The sequence below is a fragment of the Oryctolagus cuniculus genome, chromosome 10 (assembly GCF_051225735.1).
Source record: "Oryctolagus cuniculus isolate XC-2025 breed Fujian yellow rabbit chromosome 10, ASM5122573v1, whole genome shotgun sequence".
NCBI classification, from domain to species: Eukaryota; Metazoa; Chordata; class Mammalia; order Lagomorpha; family Leporidae; genus Oryctolagus; species Oryctolagus cuniculus.
Genome location: NC_142876.1, coordinates 93,406,716 through 93,423,132, shown reverse-complemented (window position 1 = coordinate 93,423,132; position 16,417 = coordinate 93,406,716). Strand labels below are relative to the sequence as shown.

Below are 16,417 nucleotides of genomic sequence, written 5' to 3'. Positions count from 1 at the left end.
ACTTCAGTCTTTTTTTTTTTTTTTTTTTCAAAAGATTTATTCATTTATTTGAAAGACTTACAGAGAGGCAGGGACAGAGAGAGAGGTCTTCCATCTGCTGGTTCACTCCCCAGATGGTTGCAATGGCCGGAGCGGAGCAGAACTGAACAGGAGCTTCTTCCAGGTCTCCCACGTGGGTGCAAGGGCCCAAGGACTTGAGCCATCTTTTACTGCTTTCCCAGGCCATAGCAGAGAGCTGGATCAAAGAGAAGCAACAGGGTCTTGAACCAGCTGTCCATATTGGATGTTGGCACTGCAGGCGACAGCTTTACCTGCTATGCCACAGCGGCAGTCACTAATACTTCCGTCTTGAAGATCCCTATTCTTCTTCCACATCTCCCCTTCCATCCAATATTGGTTGAATACCAGTTATGTGACAGATCCTGCACTAGATACTTTCAGTACACAAGGAGGAACACTGTTCTCTATGTTTACCAATCTATGTGCCTGTCATCTTATTTTTTGATGTAAAAGTTAGTGGAAAATAACAAGGCCCATACCTAGAACTACAAATTGAATATTTTTTCCATGTATCGGGATATCTTGATAGTTCTCAGCAATCAATTAGAAGCTGGTTTTTTTGTTTGTTTGGTTGGTTGGTTTTTTAATCGAGACTTACACAGTAGGCTCAGGTAAACATATATATGTCAACTACGAGGTCAAAACCCAATATTGCATATGTAATAAGTTTTGAAACTCAGGAAAACAGTTTTATTAATGATTGTTATTTGTTCTATGTATGATATGTAAAATGACTTGATTTTTTGAAATTTCAACTTGATTTTCAGTATGAGAATTTTTAAAGGTGTAGTTTATATTCATTGCACCAAAATTACTAGTTGCTTCTCATTAAATATGTCCAGCAAACTTATATAAAATTATTTAATCCTCTTCAAAAATTTACCTTCCTTAAATGATTTTATATTTTCTGTTGTGACTTTTCTTGCTTTTCTCTTTCTGGCATGTTTACTTTTTAATAAAATCTGTCACACTCCTGACATGAGAATGTATTTATTAATAATGTTAACACAAGCTAGGTACCTTCTTTTTCTTTAGTTACAAAAAGCCTTTTATGTGCATGAAGTCATCTTTATACAGTTGGCAACGTACTGCTTAAAATTTAACTGATTTAGAATGGTAGGAGACATTTTACGTTATAAATAGTTGTAGACTGCTTGATTTAAAACTAAATAAGATATTTTAAATACTTAAACCTTGCTATAATGATTATCCTCTGTTAGTGTGTGGGTTTTTTATCTTTTTTTGGTGATGATAAATTGAGTAGATAATAGGTAAGTAATAAATTTCTCAATATATTAAAAAACTGTGTTACACCAAATTTAGTTAGAGAAAGGATTTTGGATTAAGAGGGATCCCTTATTACATTCTAAATCACTTGCAATATAATAACAAGCAAATTACCTAATATTCCAATATTGCCAAAGTCCATAGCCATAATATTACGTGATTTTAATGAGAATTACCATTTAAATAGCAGAGTATCAAGTATGGTTTTAATAGAATATTCAAAAAATATAAAGAGATGTTAAAAATTAATGCTTCTTCCAGTGAGCTCCATTTTTAAATTATTTAAATATAACATAGCTGCTAAATGCATACTTTTTTAAAAGATTTATTTATTTATTTGAAGGGCAGTGATACAGAGAGAGAAGGAAAGAGAGAGACAGATATCTTCTATCCGCTAGTTCACTCTCCAAATGGCCACAGCAGTCAGGGCTGGGCCAGGCCAGAGTCAGAGCCAGGAGCTTCTTCCTGGTCTCTTATGTGGGTGCAGGGCCCTAAGGACTTGGACCATCATCCACTGCTTTCCCAGGCACATTATCAGAAAGCTGGATTGGAAATGGGACAGCCGGGACTCCAGCAAACACCCATATGGGATGGCGGCACTGTCGGCAGAGGCTTAACCTTCTAAGCCACAGCATCGGCCCCTCTATAAATTTGTTGTATTTTATTTAATAAATATAATTATATCGTAGAAAGTTTAGAATAATACTTTCTGAAAGAAATATGAGAGCTACGTGTATAATTAAATTTTTTTCTGGTTGACACATTAATACTAATTTTTGAAAAGGTAAAACAAATTTTAATGATATATTTAACTCACAGTATCCAAAATGTTACATTTCAACATATAATCAATATTAAATGATTACTAATGTAATATTTCACTTTTTATTTTATTTATTTATTTATTTATTTATTTTTTTGACAGGCAGAGTGGACAGTGAGAGAGAGAGACAGAGAGAAAGGTCTTCCTTTGCCGTTGGTTCACCCTCCAATGGCCTCCACGGCCGGCGCACCGCGCTGATCCGATGGCAGGAGCCAGGTACTTCTCCTGGTCTCCCATGGGGTGCAGGGCCCAAGCACCTGGGCCATCCTCCACTGCACTCCCTGGCCACAGCAGAGAGCTGGCCTGGAAGAGGGGCAACCGGGACAGAATCCGGTGCCCCGACTGGGACTAGAACCCGGTGTGCTGGCGCCACAAGGCGGAGGATTAGCCTAGTGAGCCGCGGCGCCGGCCCATATTTCACTTTTTCTTTTCTGATTATTTGAAATCATTGCACATGTGTTTTATACTTAGTATACATCTCAATCCTAACTAGCCACATTTCAGGACTCATTAGCTACGTGGACCAATGTCTGTAGTGTTGGACAGTGTGAGTATAAGAAGTCAAAATCTATAGGAAATTCATATATAAATAAAATACATTTTAAGTAGAGTGATTCTCTACTTTTTTGTCTCTGTATCTTTGTACAAAGACATCACTCTTATAAATATCTGATTCCTTTGAGACTGTCACTGGTATATTTTGTAGTGGGAAAGTGAATTCCTAAAGACCCAAATTGAAGTAATGGAGTATTGAAAGGATCATGATTCAAATACTTTATGTATATTATCTGTAAGGCTTTTCTCTCATATGTATAGGCAATTTCTTTGTAGAAGTCATAAATATGTATATATATTTATATTTAATCTCATCTCAGGTTTTATCTAAAATGTTGTAGTAAATATTTTAATTTAGTTTAGGTATTAAAACCAGAGTAGAAAGGAATGACTTTTAGCTTTGTGAATTGTGGTGGGATGTCCTGCTTTAATAAGTGTCATCTAAAGTTCATTGATATTAGCCTAAAATTTGATTTCAAATAGGTTTTATGAAGTCTTTTATTTAGTTGAAAATCTGGTTCTAAGTGAGTTTTCTTATTTAACATGATATAATATTTTTGAAAGTATTATATGTAGCTTAGGATTGATGTAAAACAACTTTTTTTATCTTGATAGTTAATAGTCTCCTGAAGGGTTCCTGTTTTTATTTTCTTGTCTCCAGTTGGCATATTCTGTTTATTAAATACTTTTAAATTTTAAATATCTTTGCAGTTAACATTTTTTCTTTTGAGGGCTATATTTTATCTCTGTATAACATCCCAAGTATGTAATGTTGGTCTTTCTAAAACATGAGTTGTATTAACCTTTTATTCCCAGGTTTTTGTCTTACATTGATGGTGACTGTTGACTGGAGGTTTTACACACCTTGCAGCTACATAAAGGATGATAATAGAATTGAGAACAGAGGCAAACAAGGCAGCTAGTTAGAACGATGTCGAGAGAGGGTGGTGTACTCTCAGAGTAGGAGGTGTCTGCTTCTCATGCAGAGTTGAGATGAAGAGAAAGGAGGCTTTTACATTGAGAGTGATATGAAATTGTGTCCATTTTGACAGGTTTTAGTGCTTCCACACCTTTCAGATACTCAATATGTTGGAATATATTTTTAACACTTAAACTTCCCAAACTACACAAATATGTAATTGAAGGATATTATCCAGATTCAGTAGTTAATTCTTTGCATCAGAGTAATAAAGATTATTGTAAGAAAAGGACTGAAACTTTTATTAGAACTACTGTGTTACAGTTTTGACAGGCAGAGTGGACAGTGAGAGAGATAGACAGAGAGAAAGGTCTTTTGCCGTTGGTTCACCCTCCAATGGCCACCGTGGCCGGAGCGCTGCAGCCAGCACACCGCACTGATCCGATGGCAGGAGCCAGGTACTTATCCTGGTCTCCCATGGGGTGCAAGGCCCAAGCACTTGGGCCATCCTCCACTGCACTCCCTGGCCACAGCAGAGAGCTGGCCTGGAAGAGGGGCAACCAGGACAGAATCCGGCGCCCCGACCGGGACTAGAACCCGGTGTGCCGGCGCTGCAAGGTGGAGGATTAGCCTAGTTAGTCGTGGTGCCGGCCTGAGTAAAGATTAAGTGACTCAAAAGGGAAGATTATTTGTGAAATGAAAAATTAAATTTTAAAATGTATTTTCTTAAATTTTAAAGAATTATGTATTTTTGAGATACTTATTTTTTGCCTGTTAACTAAGGTGACTATGTAGCTTTGTAAAGGGGCTCTTGGATATCAGTAATTGCAAATTAATTTAGTAATTAAAAATACAAAAATTTTAAGTTATTTAATGGAATTTGTTAAGCTCTCATGAAAATAGGTATATTTTTAAAATGGGAGAAGCTTGTTAAAGCAATGTATTTATATGGGTTTTTTACTTTGTTGTAGTTCTTTGGATAAAAACTGCACCTTTAAAAAGCTAACCATTTAGGGTACAGATTAATGATTATAAAGCCAGAATTTTCAGTCATTTAACTTCAGCTCCAAAATATGTGTTAAAATATATTCAAATTTTTCTCAGAGTTAGCCATGTTAATACATTTCAGTTTTTCTGACTTTGCTGTTGGTTTTCAAAGACAGCAATAAACTATATCCTTAAAGGTGTTTCTTTCTTTATTAGAGCACTTGCTTTCAAAGAGTGGCGGGGACTGCACTTTTATTCATCAGTTCATAGAATGCCAGAGTGAGTACAGAGTATTTTTCGCATTGATTTTAATGAAGCCAGGAGCTAAAATTGAAAAGTCAGAGGACAAATGAGGAACTGAATGTGTTTGCTTTATTAGAAGTGTACAAAGGGCCATCTTCAGACAGCAGTGGGCCTTTTCATATTGTATCTCTGTATTTTGAGAAAAATATTCCTGATGCATTTGTCTTCATAAGTGGAGCTAAGCATTTCAGGTTAGTCATTTGTACACACAAAATAGGAAGCTTCAAGCTTGTTAATTTTATAAAAATCATTACTGAGCAACAATAAATGGAATATCAAGTATTTAAACTTCCTATGGATACTTAATGAAGAGATAGTAATAACATTAACTTGTTTTATTTGAATTCTAATTTTATCAAAGATTTGAATTTTGAGTTCTTAAATAAATTTCTTAGATCAAATGAGGCCACAAAAATAATTATTTAGTTTGCAGATTGACTTCTGAAAATGGCCCTCAGGATAACAGGAACTTCCTATTTCGAGGGAAGGAGTAGCAGTAGATTGTCCTGCAGTCTGACAACTGTACCTAGTCTTGGGATGCTGTACACGGCTGTCTTTAAGATGATTTTAAAGATAGGTTGGCTTTTGAGGTAATTTAGACAACCTTACTAAATCCTAAACAAAAATACTGTGATTTTATTTTTACTTGAAAATCACATAAATGCTTAAATCTATAGCAGTCACAAGGTTGTGATAATATCTTGTTTTTGTTAGTAACAAATAAAGGTCACTGTGTTTAATAAAGATTTGTTGCTGATGTCCATACTTTTTCTGATTAGGCAAATGCTTTCTCTGACATTTTCCTTTTCCTTCCTGTCTGTCTGCCTCCTCCTATCTGTTGAAATGAATGGTTTTACAAATTTTTATGCTTATAATCCCATCTTGCGGGTGTGCATGCATTTGTGATTGCCCCCATGTATGGAGCTCTTGGGGGTTGTAAAGGTCATATCTGGTAATCACAAATTTTATATTCCCTAGGGATCTTTTAAGGACACAGAATTTCTTAGTTTTAGAAGAACTTCTGAATTTGTTAGTTTTGGATACTATAATATTAGACATAAGTTAATATTATTTTGAGATAATTTTTTAATAAATATGGCATATTTCTTTGTCTCATTTTAAAATTTTACTTATGTATTTATTTGAAAGGTAGAATAATAGACAAATCTTCCATCAACAGCCAGGGCTAGGCCAGAGCAGAGTCAGGAACTCCATCTGGGTCTCCCATCTGGGTGGCAAGAACCTAAGTACTTGCATCATCTGCTGCTTTCTAGGCACATTACCAAGCAGCTGGTACTGGAACAGGGTAGCTGGGACTGAAAGTGGCACCTCCTATGTGAGATGCAGGCATTCCAAGCGACAATTTAACCCACCAAGTCCACCCCTCCTTGTCTTTTAAAAAATATTCACAAAGCAAAGATGAGTGTATCTTTTTATTGCCTTCTAATTACTAAATCTCACATAAATTTGGTACAGCAATTTGGGGCAAGATGATTGGTATCCTCTGAAATCAACCAAAAGAATATATAATCTAACATACAAATCTTCAGAAAAAATATTTTAAACTTTTACTACACATTATCATTCTTTGGTAAGTTAATGTTATTTTGAACTTTTGGGATTTATATTTTGAACCTAAAGAAATAGAACAGAAAATTATCCAAAAAAATGTTTTACTGAGTTGCAGTATATAAAAATCCTTTTACTTCATTCTTGTTATTTACTTTAAAAATACCTTTTTAATTGTTAATGTTTAATGTGTTAGTGAACATTTTATGTAAAATAATATTATAAAATATCTATAGTTAGAACAATTTTTGTTGAAAATAAAGATAAAGCTGATTGGAGATTTTTACTGCATTGTAATTATGGAGAAAAAAAGGACCAAATAAATATTCAGAAGTAGCATGAAAGTTATGTGAATTACAGCAAATTCTCTCAATGGGTTTATTAGACAGCTAATACAGTGCTATTTATGAGGACTATGCAATAGCTTGGGAAATACTAAGCATGTTGAACTTAGAAGGAAAAATTAGAACATAAAATCCCATTCTGGGGCCAGTATTGTGGCAAAGCCAGTTAAACCTGCCTGTGATACCAGCATCTCATATGAACAGTAGTTCAAGTCCCAGCTGCTCTGCTTCTGATCCAGCTCCCTGGTAATGCACCTGGGAAGCAGCAGGAGATGGCCCAAATGCTTGGCCCCTTCCATCCATGTGGGAGACTCAGATGGAGTTCTACGCTCCTGGCTTCAGCTTGGCTGAGCCCCTGCCATTGGGGCCATTTGGGAAGTGAAACAGCTGACAGAAGATCTTTTTAAATTTCAGGTAGCAAGTAGCAAGTCTTTGGTTATCGATGATTCTAGTTTTATCTCAAAAATGTTCCAAATCTGTTTGATTTGGTTCCTTAAATTTGGATGGGCAGAATTGGAATAGTGAGGATTCCCTCTGGCTTGATTTTTGTCATATACATTTCATTCTTTAATAACAAGCATTCTTGGCCAGCGCCACGGTTCACTAGGCTAATCCTCCGCCTTGCGGCGCCGGCACACCGGGTTCTAGTCCCGGTCGGGGCGCTGGATTCTGTCCCGGTTGCCCCTCTTCCACGCCAGCTCTCTGCTGTGGCCAGAGAGTGCAGTGGAGGATGGCCCAGGTGCTTGGGCCCTGCACCCCATGGGAGACCAGGAGAAGTACCTGGCTCCTGCCATCGGATCAGCGTGGTGCGCTGGCCGCAGCGCGCTGGCCACAGCGGCCATTGGAGGGTGAACCAACGGCAAAGGAAGACCTTTCTCTCTATCTCTCTCTCTCACTGTCCACTCTGCCTGTCAAAATAAATAAATAAATAACAAGCATTCTTTAATAACAATTCTTAATAACATTCTTTAATAACGATTGTTGTATTTAATAAGTTTCATCACAAGCAAACCTAAGCCATAAAACATCTTTTGTAAATTTTTACTGAACACTTTTTAAATTTTTTATTTTATTTATTTATTTATTTTAAAGATTTTATTTATTTATTTGAGAGGCAGAGTTAGAGACAGAAAGACAGAGGTCTTCCATCCACTGGTTCACTCCCAAAATGGCTGCAATGGCCGGAGTTGAACCGATCCAAAGGCAGGAGCCATGAGCTTCTTCCAGGTCTCCCACGTGGGTACAGGAACCCAAGGTCTTGGGCCATCCTGTACTGTTTTCCCAGGGGCATTAGTAGGTAGTTGGATCAGAAGTGGAGTAGCCAGGACTTGAACCAGTCCCCATGTGGGATGTTCTCACTGGTGGGATGCTGGCACTGCAGGTCAGAGCTTTAACCTGCTGCGCCACAGTGCTGGCCCCTATACGGAAGACTTTTTAAACCATTTGGAATTATTTACTGACAAGCACACAAACTTTATATCATTATTTTCATTGATAGACATCTTGAACTGATATATGATATTAATCATATTTTTATATTCAATCTTTGGAAAAGCAAATGTTAAATACTTAGCCTTCATTATTTAGTGCTTGTGTAGTATCAGTTCACCTTGTGCTTTAGAAGTTAAAAAGCAAATAGTTTACATCCATCTGATTCTTTGTGTATATCTTTTTTAAATATTGATAAAATTTTTAGTTTTTATATATGAATCCATAAGAGTTATTTTGTTACTGGCTCTCTCAGTTTGCAAGGTTATTTTATGGGAAGTAAATGAGTTGGAACACATTTCAACTTGCTTTCCTTTTATGGTAAAACAAGCTTTTTAAATTATCTTTTTAGAGAACAGCTCTTAGTCTCAGGCAAAGAGATTGGCCTTCGAACAGATTTAAATGTAATCTTTTGTGTAATTCCAGAATCGCAAAGTCAGTATTTTGTTTAAAAAGAGCTTTACCACATGAAATCTAGACTTAACAAGTAAACTGCAGTAAACCTTACTAAACAGCTTTTGCAGTGTTTTTCACTTCAGGGATTCAGAACATCAGTGTGATTTAGGCAGAGCTCTACATTCCATGTACCCTGCACATTTTAATTATGTAATGTTTACTGTATAAACTTAATGGATACATTGAGACTTCTGTGTTTCTGAGCTAATAAATTGTGCATCTCTAAATCTGTTTCATTCATCGATGAACTTTGCCACTTGATTATCCTCTGTACTGCTTGGAAATATGAAAGGTGCAAGGTGGAGACTCTAAGGACATGGAGACCTGCCTTGGTGGGCGCAGAGTGCATGACTGCCTGTGCCTTTGATTTCCCTTGCTACTCTGTGTCCTGATAAGGGCAAAGGCATCACTGCTGGGTGCCAGAGAAAAGTTCCTCTGAGGTTACTTTACAGAGACTTAACTGCCCACTCCCTCAAGGACATCTCCCTTTTGGTGCAGTGAGCCTCCTGTCTATATTCTTTAATCCATGTTGATTGTGGGATTTAACTGCTGTTATTCCTAGGCAAAAGTTTAATTCTGTTAATATTTCGTATATTGCTGGATGTTTTTCCTGATTTTCAAAAAAATTATCTTCCTGTCTCCCCTGAAATTACAGTCACTATCTGTGTATGTTTCTCTTATTCCCTTCTTTCTGTTAGGCTTTGCTCTTACATAGAAATTGCCTTATTTGGGGTAAGTGTTGCTCGTGTGACTAAGTGTTTACTTTTCATCACTCCATGAGGTCAGCCTCTGAACAATCTCAGGATTATTCTGATTACATATTCTACTTGAAAGAGTTTTTTTAAACTTGGCTTTTTTAACTTAAGTTTCTCTAAGCCAACTGGCTCCTGCTTGTTGGAGGTTATGTCTCCCATTATAGGAAAAAAGAATATAAGCCGGATGCTGCTAATTTTTTATTTGTTTTTTCTTATTGGAGTTTGTCTAGGAAATATTGGAGTTTGTATCTATCATTACCCCATTCAGTGAGCTTTCTAACATTTTCTGCTAGCTTTACTCCCAGGTGATAATCTAGAATTCATTTCAGCAGTGTTTGGTATGTACACTGTATCTTATTTGAAAAATGTTTCTGTGTTCTTATTAAAAAAAAAAAAGGTTTATTTATTTATTTGAAAGGCAGAGTAACAGATTAGTGGAGAGACAGATCTTCTGTCTGCTGGCTCACTCCCAAACAGCCAGGGCTGGGCCGGGTTGAAAGCCAGGAGCCAGGAACTCAATCCAGGTCTCCCATGTGGGTGGCTGGGACCCAAGTCCTTGAACCATCATCTGCTGCCTCCCAGCATGAACAGGAAACTTGCATCAAAGGAAGAGCTGGGACTCAGACCCAGGCACTCTGATATGGGATATGGCATCCCAAGCAGCGTCTTAACCACTGAGTCGAACATCTGTCCTGTCACTGAATTGTCAGTTGCTTTTCTCTCTCTTGTTCTTCCTCAGTTTTCATACAGATAACTTTTGGAACTGTTTGTTGACTTACTTTGATAGTATCTTGTTGTTAATTCTAATTTCAGTTTCTTTACTGTATTTAAGTTTATTGACCTTTTAGGTGACTTTAATTTCCATTTATGATGTTTATAATTGGGTCAGAGAGATCTTGATATAAATACTGAATTATTTTCTCACTGTTAATATAATTCTGAGCAAATTAACCTCTTGTAATCTAATATCCTCATTTATAAAATGAGATGGCAGTATTTACCTCATAGGCTTATTAGAAAAGTTAATGGAAAGTTAATTTACTAAGTGCTCTGAGTAACGCCTGGCACACAGAAATGTAGAATAGCTAGTTAAGTAGGAAATATATGGGGTGGGTGGGGTGGAACATGGAGAAGTGTTTGTGGATGCTTTTATGTGGAAGTAACTTATTTCCTCCTTCTTATCCCTCATCATATGATTATGAAAGCTGATTGATCTATATCATTTCTGTTAAGTAATATTTTCTCATCGGCTAGGGAATATCTTTTTAATTACCTGTATGTATCTAAATTTTTACCAGTAAAAGTTTAGTCTTAAACACTTTATTTTGATGACTTTTTAACATATTTCTTGAAACCCACCTGTGAGATTTAGAAATATCCAGCCTGGGAATTACAGCAACAGATTGTTGAGTTGTTTTATATCCACCTCTTCCTCTCTCCCCTTAGTTTGTTTGAGATCCTTGAGCAGCTGACATTAGTATCAGATAGTCTGTGATATTTGAATTTGTCTTCTGCTTTAACATTTCAATTATTTGGAGCTGTCATGTGAAGAAAATGGCTCTTTAGCTTTCAAATTAGTCTTGGCACCTGTGCTTCCTGTGGAATTCTTTTGAATGCATTGTATTGTGCTTCATTTTTATTTTATACCACATAGTAATATAGTTAGTCCATCATTTATTTTTGTTGGCCAAGAAATAAACTTGGTTCTCTTTTGTTCAGTCTTTGTCAAGATTTAACAGTTTCTGCAACTCTGTTAGATGTTTTCTGGCTAAAGGAAATGCCTAGATGATGATTTTCAGATGTTGTCAAAACATCAGTTCTACTTTTTGGTAGATTTCCTACAGATATGCCTGCATATAAATATAAATCAAGCACATTCATAGCAACAGTATTTCCAGTTCAGAAGTCAAAGTAACCCGAAAGACCTTTAGTAGTCAAATGAATAAGTACACTTAGGTAAATTAGGTGAAAGTACCTGACATTATATAAACTTCAAAAACAGTAAAAATTACAATATATTATTTAGTCAAGAATATTTGGATAGTGTGATTATAAAGAAATGTAAGGCGTTGAATTCCTTAAAAGTCAGGAGGATGGGTTGGGAGGGGTTAACTGAAAAGGAGAATGTGGAAGGCTTTGGAGGTTGGTAGGGAGGTTTTGTTTATTGGGCTGTGGTCACACAGAAATTTGCTTTATTAAGTTTTATTAATCTGTACTTTTATATTATGTTTCTTTTTATTATTGTTCTCAATAAATATGATTTTAAAATAGGAGGAAATGAATACTTATCTCTACAGTATCCTTCAATAAAGGGTGTTTTATATAAACAGAAAGAAAGGCTCTACTCTGTTCTTCAGTTGTGCCAAGGCACATAGCTTATTCAAGACCTGCAGATACCATCACCTGGAAGTTCTCTTTTTAAGTCTCTGAGGCTGATAGGTCATAGGTAAAGATCTCAAATCTCCCTATTTTGATTGTGTGTGTTACACTAGTGACTTTTTAAAAAGATTTATTTATTTAAAGGTGGAGTGACAGAAACAGAGAGAATATCTTCCAAGGCCGGCGCCGTGGCTCATTAGGCTAATCCTCCGCCTAGCGGCACCGGCACACCGGGTTCTAGTCCCGGTCGGGGCGCCGGATTCTGTCCCGGTTGCCCCTCTTCCAGGCCAGCTCTCTGCTGTGACCAGGGAGTGCAGTGGAGGATGGCCCAGGTGCTTGGGCCCTGCACCCCATGGGAGACCAGGAAAAGCACCTGGCTCCTGGCTCCTGCCATCGGATCAGCGCGGTGCACCGGCTGGAACGCTGGCAGCGGCGGCCATTGGAGGGTGAACCAACGGCAAAGGAAGACCTTTCTCTCTGTCTCTCTCTCTCGCTGTCCACTCTGCCTGTCAAAAAATAAAAAATAAAAAATAAAAAATCTTCCATCTGCTGATTCACTCTCCAAATAGTTTTGGTGGCTGGGGCTGGTCCAGGCTGAAGCCAGGAGCCTAGAACTCCAGGTCTCCCATGTGAGTGGCACAGGCTGCTACTTTTCCAGGCACATTAGCAGGAAGCTAGACAGGAAGTGGAGCAGCCAGGACCCAAACTGGTAGACTGATACGGAATTCTGGCATTGCAAACCGTAACTTAACCCACTGTACCAACACCGCAATGCCAGCCCACACTTGTGACTTTTAGTACTTTCAAAGCATTGAAGTCTCCACCACAAGTTTTTTGGGTTTTGTTGTTGTTGTTTTTGTTTTTTTAAGATCTATTTATTTTTTGAAAGAGTTACAGAAAGAGAGGTAGAGAAAGAGAGATGTTCCATTTGTTGACTCAGTCACTAAATGGCCCCAACAGCCAAGACTGGATCAGACTGAAGCCAGGAGCCTGGCTTTGTCTCCTATGTGGGTGGCAGGGGCCCAAGCACTTGGGTCATTTTCTGCTGCTTTCCCAGGCGCATTAGCGAGGAGCTGGATCGAAAGCAGAACAGCTGATACTTGAACCAGAGCTCATATGAGATGCTGGGATCGAAGGCCTTGGCTCAACCCACTGTGCCACAATGCCAACCTCAAGTTTGAGACCGTATAGTTCCAGACTCTCTGTCTGTCTGTCTGTCTCTCTATCTGACAGAAAGAGAAAAAGAAATCTCCCATCTCCCATCCACTGGTTTACTTCCCAAATGCCCACAACAGCCAGGGCTGAGCTGTGGTTGAATTACTTAAGCCATTGCTGCTACCTCCCATGGTCTACATTAGCAGGAAGCCAGAGTCAGGAGCAGAGCTGAGTTCAAGCCAGATTTTATAATATAAACTTAAATGGTTTCAATAGTAATAATAATAGCAGCTAATTGTTATCTAGGACTTATAATCCAGCAGTGTTAAAAGTTTAAACTTATTTAAAACTTAGGTTTTTAGGATAAGGAAAACATTCAAATAACTTTTCTAAGTTTGATCCCTTTAAAAATAGTTGCTCATGCACCAGTTCTAGTCCCTGCTGCTCCACTTCCAATCCAACTATCTGCTATGGCCTGGGAAAGCAATACTTGGGCCCCTATACCCATGTGGGAGACATGGAAGAAGCTCCTGGCTACTGACTTTGGATGTGCTTGGCTCTGGCTGATGCGGCCAATTGGGGGAATGAACCAGTGGATGGAAGACCTCTCTCTCTCTGCCTCTGCCTCTCTGTAACTCTGCCTTCAAATAAATAAATAAATCTTTTAAAAATTTTTTTGATTTATTTATTTTATTTGAAAGTCAGAGTTTCATAGAGAGAGGAGAGGCAGAGAGAGAGGTCTTCCGTCTGCTGGCTTACTCCCCAGTTGGCCGCAATGTCCGGGGCCGTGCCGATCCAAAGCTAGGAGCCAGGAGCTTCTTCACGGTCTCCCATGTGGGTGCAAGGGCCCAAGGACTTGGGCCATCTTCTACCGCTTTTCCAGGCCATAGCAGAGAGCTGGATCAGAAGTGGAGTAGCTGGGACATGAACTGGCATCCACATGGGATGCTGACAGTACAAGGCTCAGCTTTACCCACTGTGCCACAGCGGCAGCCATAAATAAATCTTTTTTTAAAAAAGGTACCCAATTAATTCATTTGACAGATATTAATTAAGCATCTATTATATATAGACCAGGTAATATTTTAGGTGTTGGAGTTATAAACGTAAATGAGGGATTGACAATGTGGCTTAGTGGGTAAAGCTGCCACCTGCAATATCAGCATCCCATATAGGTACTGGTTCGATTCCCAGCTGCCCTACTTCTGATCTAGCTCTCTGCTAAGGTGCCTGGGAAAGCAGCAGAGGAATGTCCAAGTATCTGGGACCCTATACCCATGTGGGAGACTCAGAATAAAGTCTTGGCTTCTGACTGGCCCAGCTCCAGCAGTTGAGACCATGTGGAGAGTGAACCAGTGGATGGAAGACCTCTCACTGCCTTTCTGCCCCCTTCTATCTCTGTAACTCTGCCTTTCAAATAAATAAAGGGAACAAGAAGTCACTAGGCTAATCCTCCGCCTTGCAGCGCCGGCACACCGGGTTCTAGTCCCGGTTGGGGCGCCGAATTCTGTCCCGGTTGCCCCTCTTCCAGGCCAGCTCTCTGCTGTGGCCAGGGAGTGCAGTGGAGGATGGCCCAGGTGCTTGGGCCCTGCACCCTATGGGAGACCAGGAAAAGCACCTGGCTCCTGGCTCCTGCCATCGGATCAGCGCGGTGCGCCGGCCATTGGAGAGTGAACCAACGGCAAAGGAAGACCTTTCTCTCTGTCTCTCTCTCTCACTCTGCCTGTCAAAAAAAAAAAAAAAAAGGGGGGGGGGGGAACAAGAAGAAGTGAATGAGACAAGAAAATTTTTGCCTTTGCCTTCGTGGAGTTTACATTCTCTTGAACAGATAAAGCTAATAAAGCAGTAATATGTTAGGTATTGATATGTTCACTGAAGAAAAATAAAGTGATAGGGAGAAGCAAAGATAGTACATGTCAGAAAAGAGATGGGACTAAGCTGTGTAGTTGTGCAGGTGTATGCGGAAAGTCTGTGAGAGAAGCCATGTGGAAACCTAAGACTGAGAGAGAGCAGTGGTTTAAATATATGCAAAAAATACACAAACACAAAAATGCCTTTTAAAATAAAAGGTCGGGGGCCAGTGCTGTGGCACAGCGAGTTAACGCCCTGGCCTGAAGTGCCGGTATCCCATATGGGCACCAGTTCATGTCCCAGCTGCTCCACTTGCGATCTAGCTCTCTGCTATGGCCTGAAGAAGCAGTTCCGGCCGTTGTGGCTATTTGGGGAATGAACCAGTGGATGAAAGACTCTGTTGTCTCTTTTTCTCTCTTTCTGTAACTCTACCTCTCAAATAAATAAATTTAAAAAAAGAAGAAGAAGACTGCCTCAGTGATATGTAAGTGAATGGACCTTGGTGTGTTCCCATAAAACTTTGCTGAAACCAGCACGTTGTATTTGGCTCTGGGGTTGTAGTTGACTGACCTCTGAGATAATCATATGGACTTTGAAAGTGATTGTAGGGACTTCACAATTTCTTCTAAACGTAAGAGAACCGTAAGCAATAAATTACATGCTTATGATAGTGTTTATAATTTTTAAAACAGGTTGGTACTTAGATCTTCAGCATAATAAAAACTAGATTTTCAAAGTCTTTGTTATTTTATTGTTTTTCTTAAACATTTGTTTGTTTATTTATTTGAAAGAGTTATATAGAGAAAGAAGGAGAGGCAGAGAGAAAGAGTGGTCTTCCATCTGCTGGTTCACTCCCCAATTGGCTGCAATGACCAGAGCAGCGCCAATCCGAAGCCAGGAGCTTCTTCCAGGACTCCCATGGGGATGCGGGGGCCCAAGGACTTGGACCATCTTCAACTTCTTTTCCAGGCCATTGCAGAGAGCTGGATGAGAAGTGGAACAGCCGGGACTCGAACTGGCTCCCATATGGGATGCCAGCACTGCATGCTGCAGCTTTACCTGCTATGCTATAGCACTGGCACCACTGTTATTTTATTGTTTGCTACTTAATATAAGGCATTTGTAAACACTGATTATATGTCAGAATTGTCTTGGGAATTGAATGCTTAATAAGATACTTCCCCACTTTTACTAGACCCTAAATTCATAAGTTTATCAGTTTATTTTGGTACTCCATGGGAGTGACTGCTACTGTGCCTGGTATATAGTAAATATTTGAAGGAATGAGTGTATATCCTCAAGGAGTTCGTAGTATGATGAAAAAGGTCAGCATAATGCTTATAGTGAATAATTGCAATTTGCTTTGAAAGAGGTTGAAAGAAGAGCTATAGAAGCTAAGAGAGTAGAGATATCAAGCCTATTTAGAGGAAAATAAGAGGCAATAAATTCAGTTTCAACCATTGTGAGATCAAGTCCCTTTGGGATT

At 38.8% G+C, this 16,417-nt stretch overlaps 1 protein-coding gene across 46 annotated transcripts in view; it reads left to right on the top strand.

Moving 5' to 3' along the window:
• SLMAP (sarcolemma associated protein) overlaps positions 1–16,417 on the top strand; it is a 169,138-nt gene that overhangs the window by 105,986 nt on the left and 46,735 nt on the right. For 28 of the 46 annotated variants that reach the window (NM_001082348.2, XM_051851066.3, XM_051851067.3 and 25 more), the window contains one exon: positions 4,848–4,910. The exons of the other annotated variants lie outside the window; for them this stretch is intronic. In NM_001082348.2, the coding sequence (NP_001075817.2) occupies positions 4,848–4,910 (63 nt within the window). The remainder of the gene's footprint in view (positions 1–4,847; positions 4,911–16,417) is intronic. 46 annotated transcript variants of the gene reach the window in all.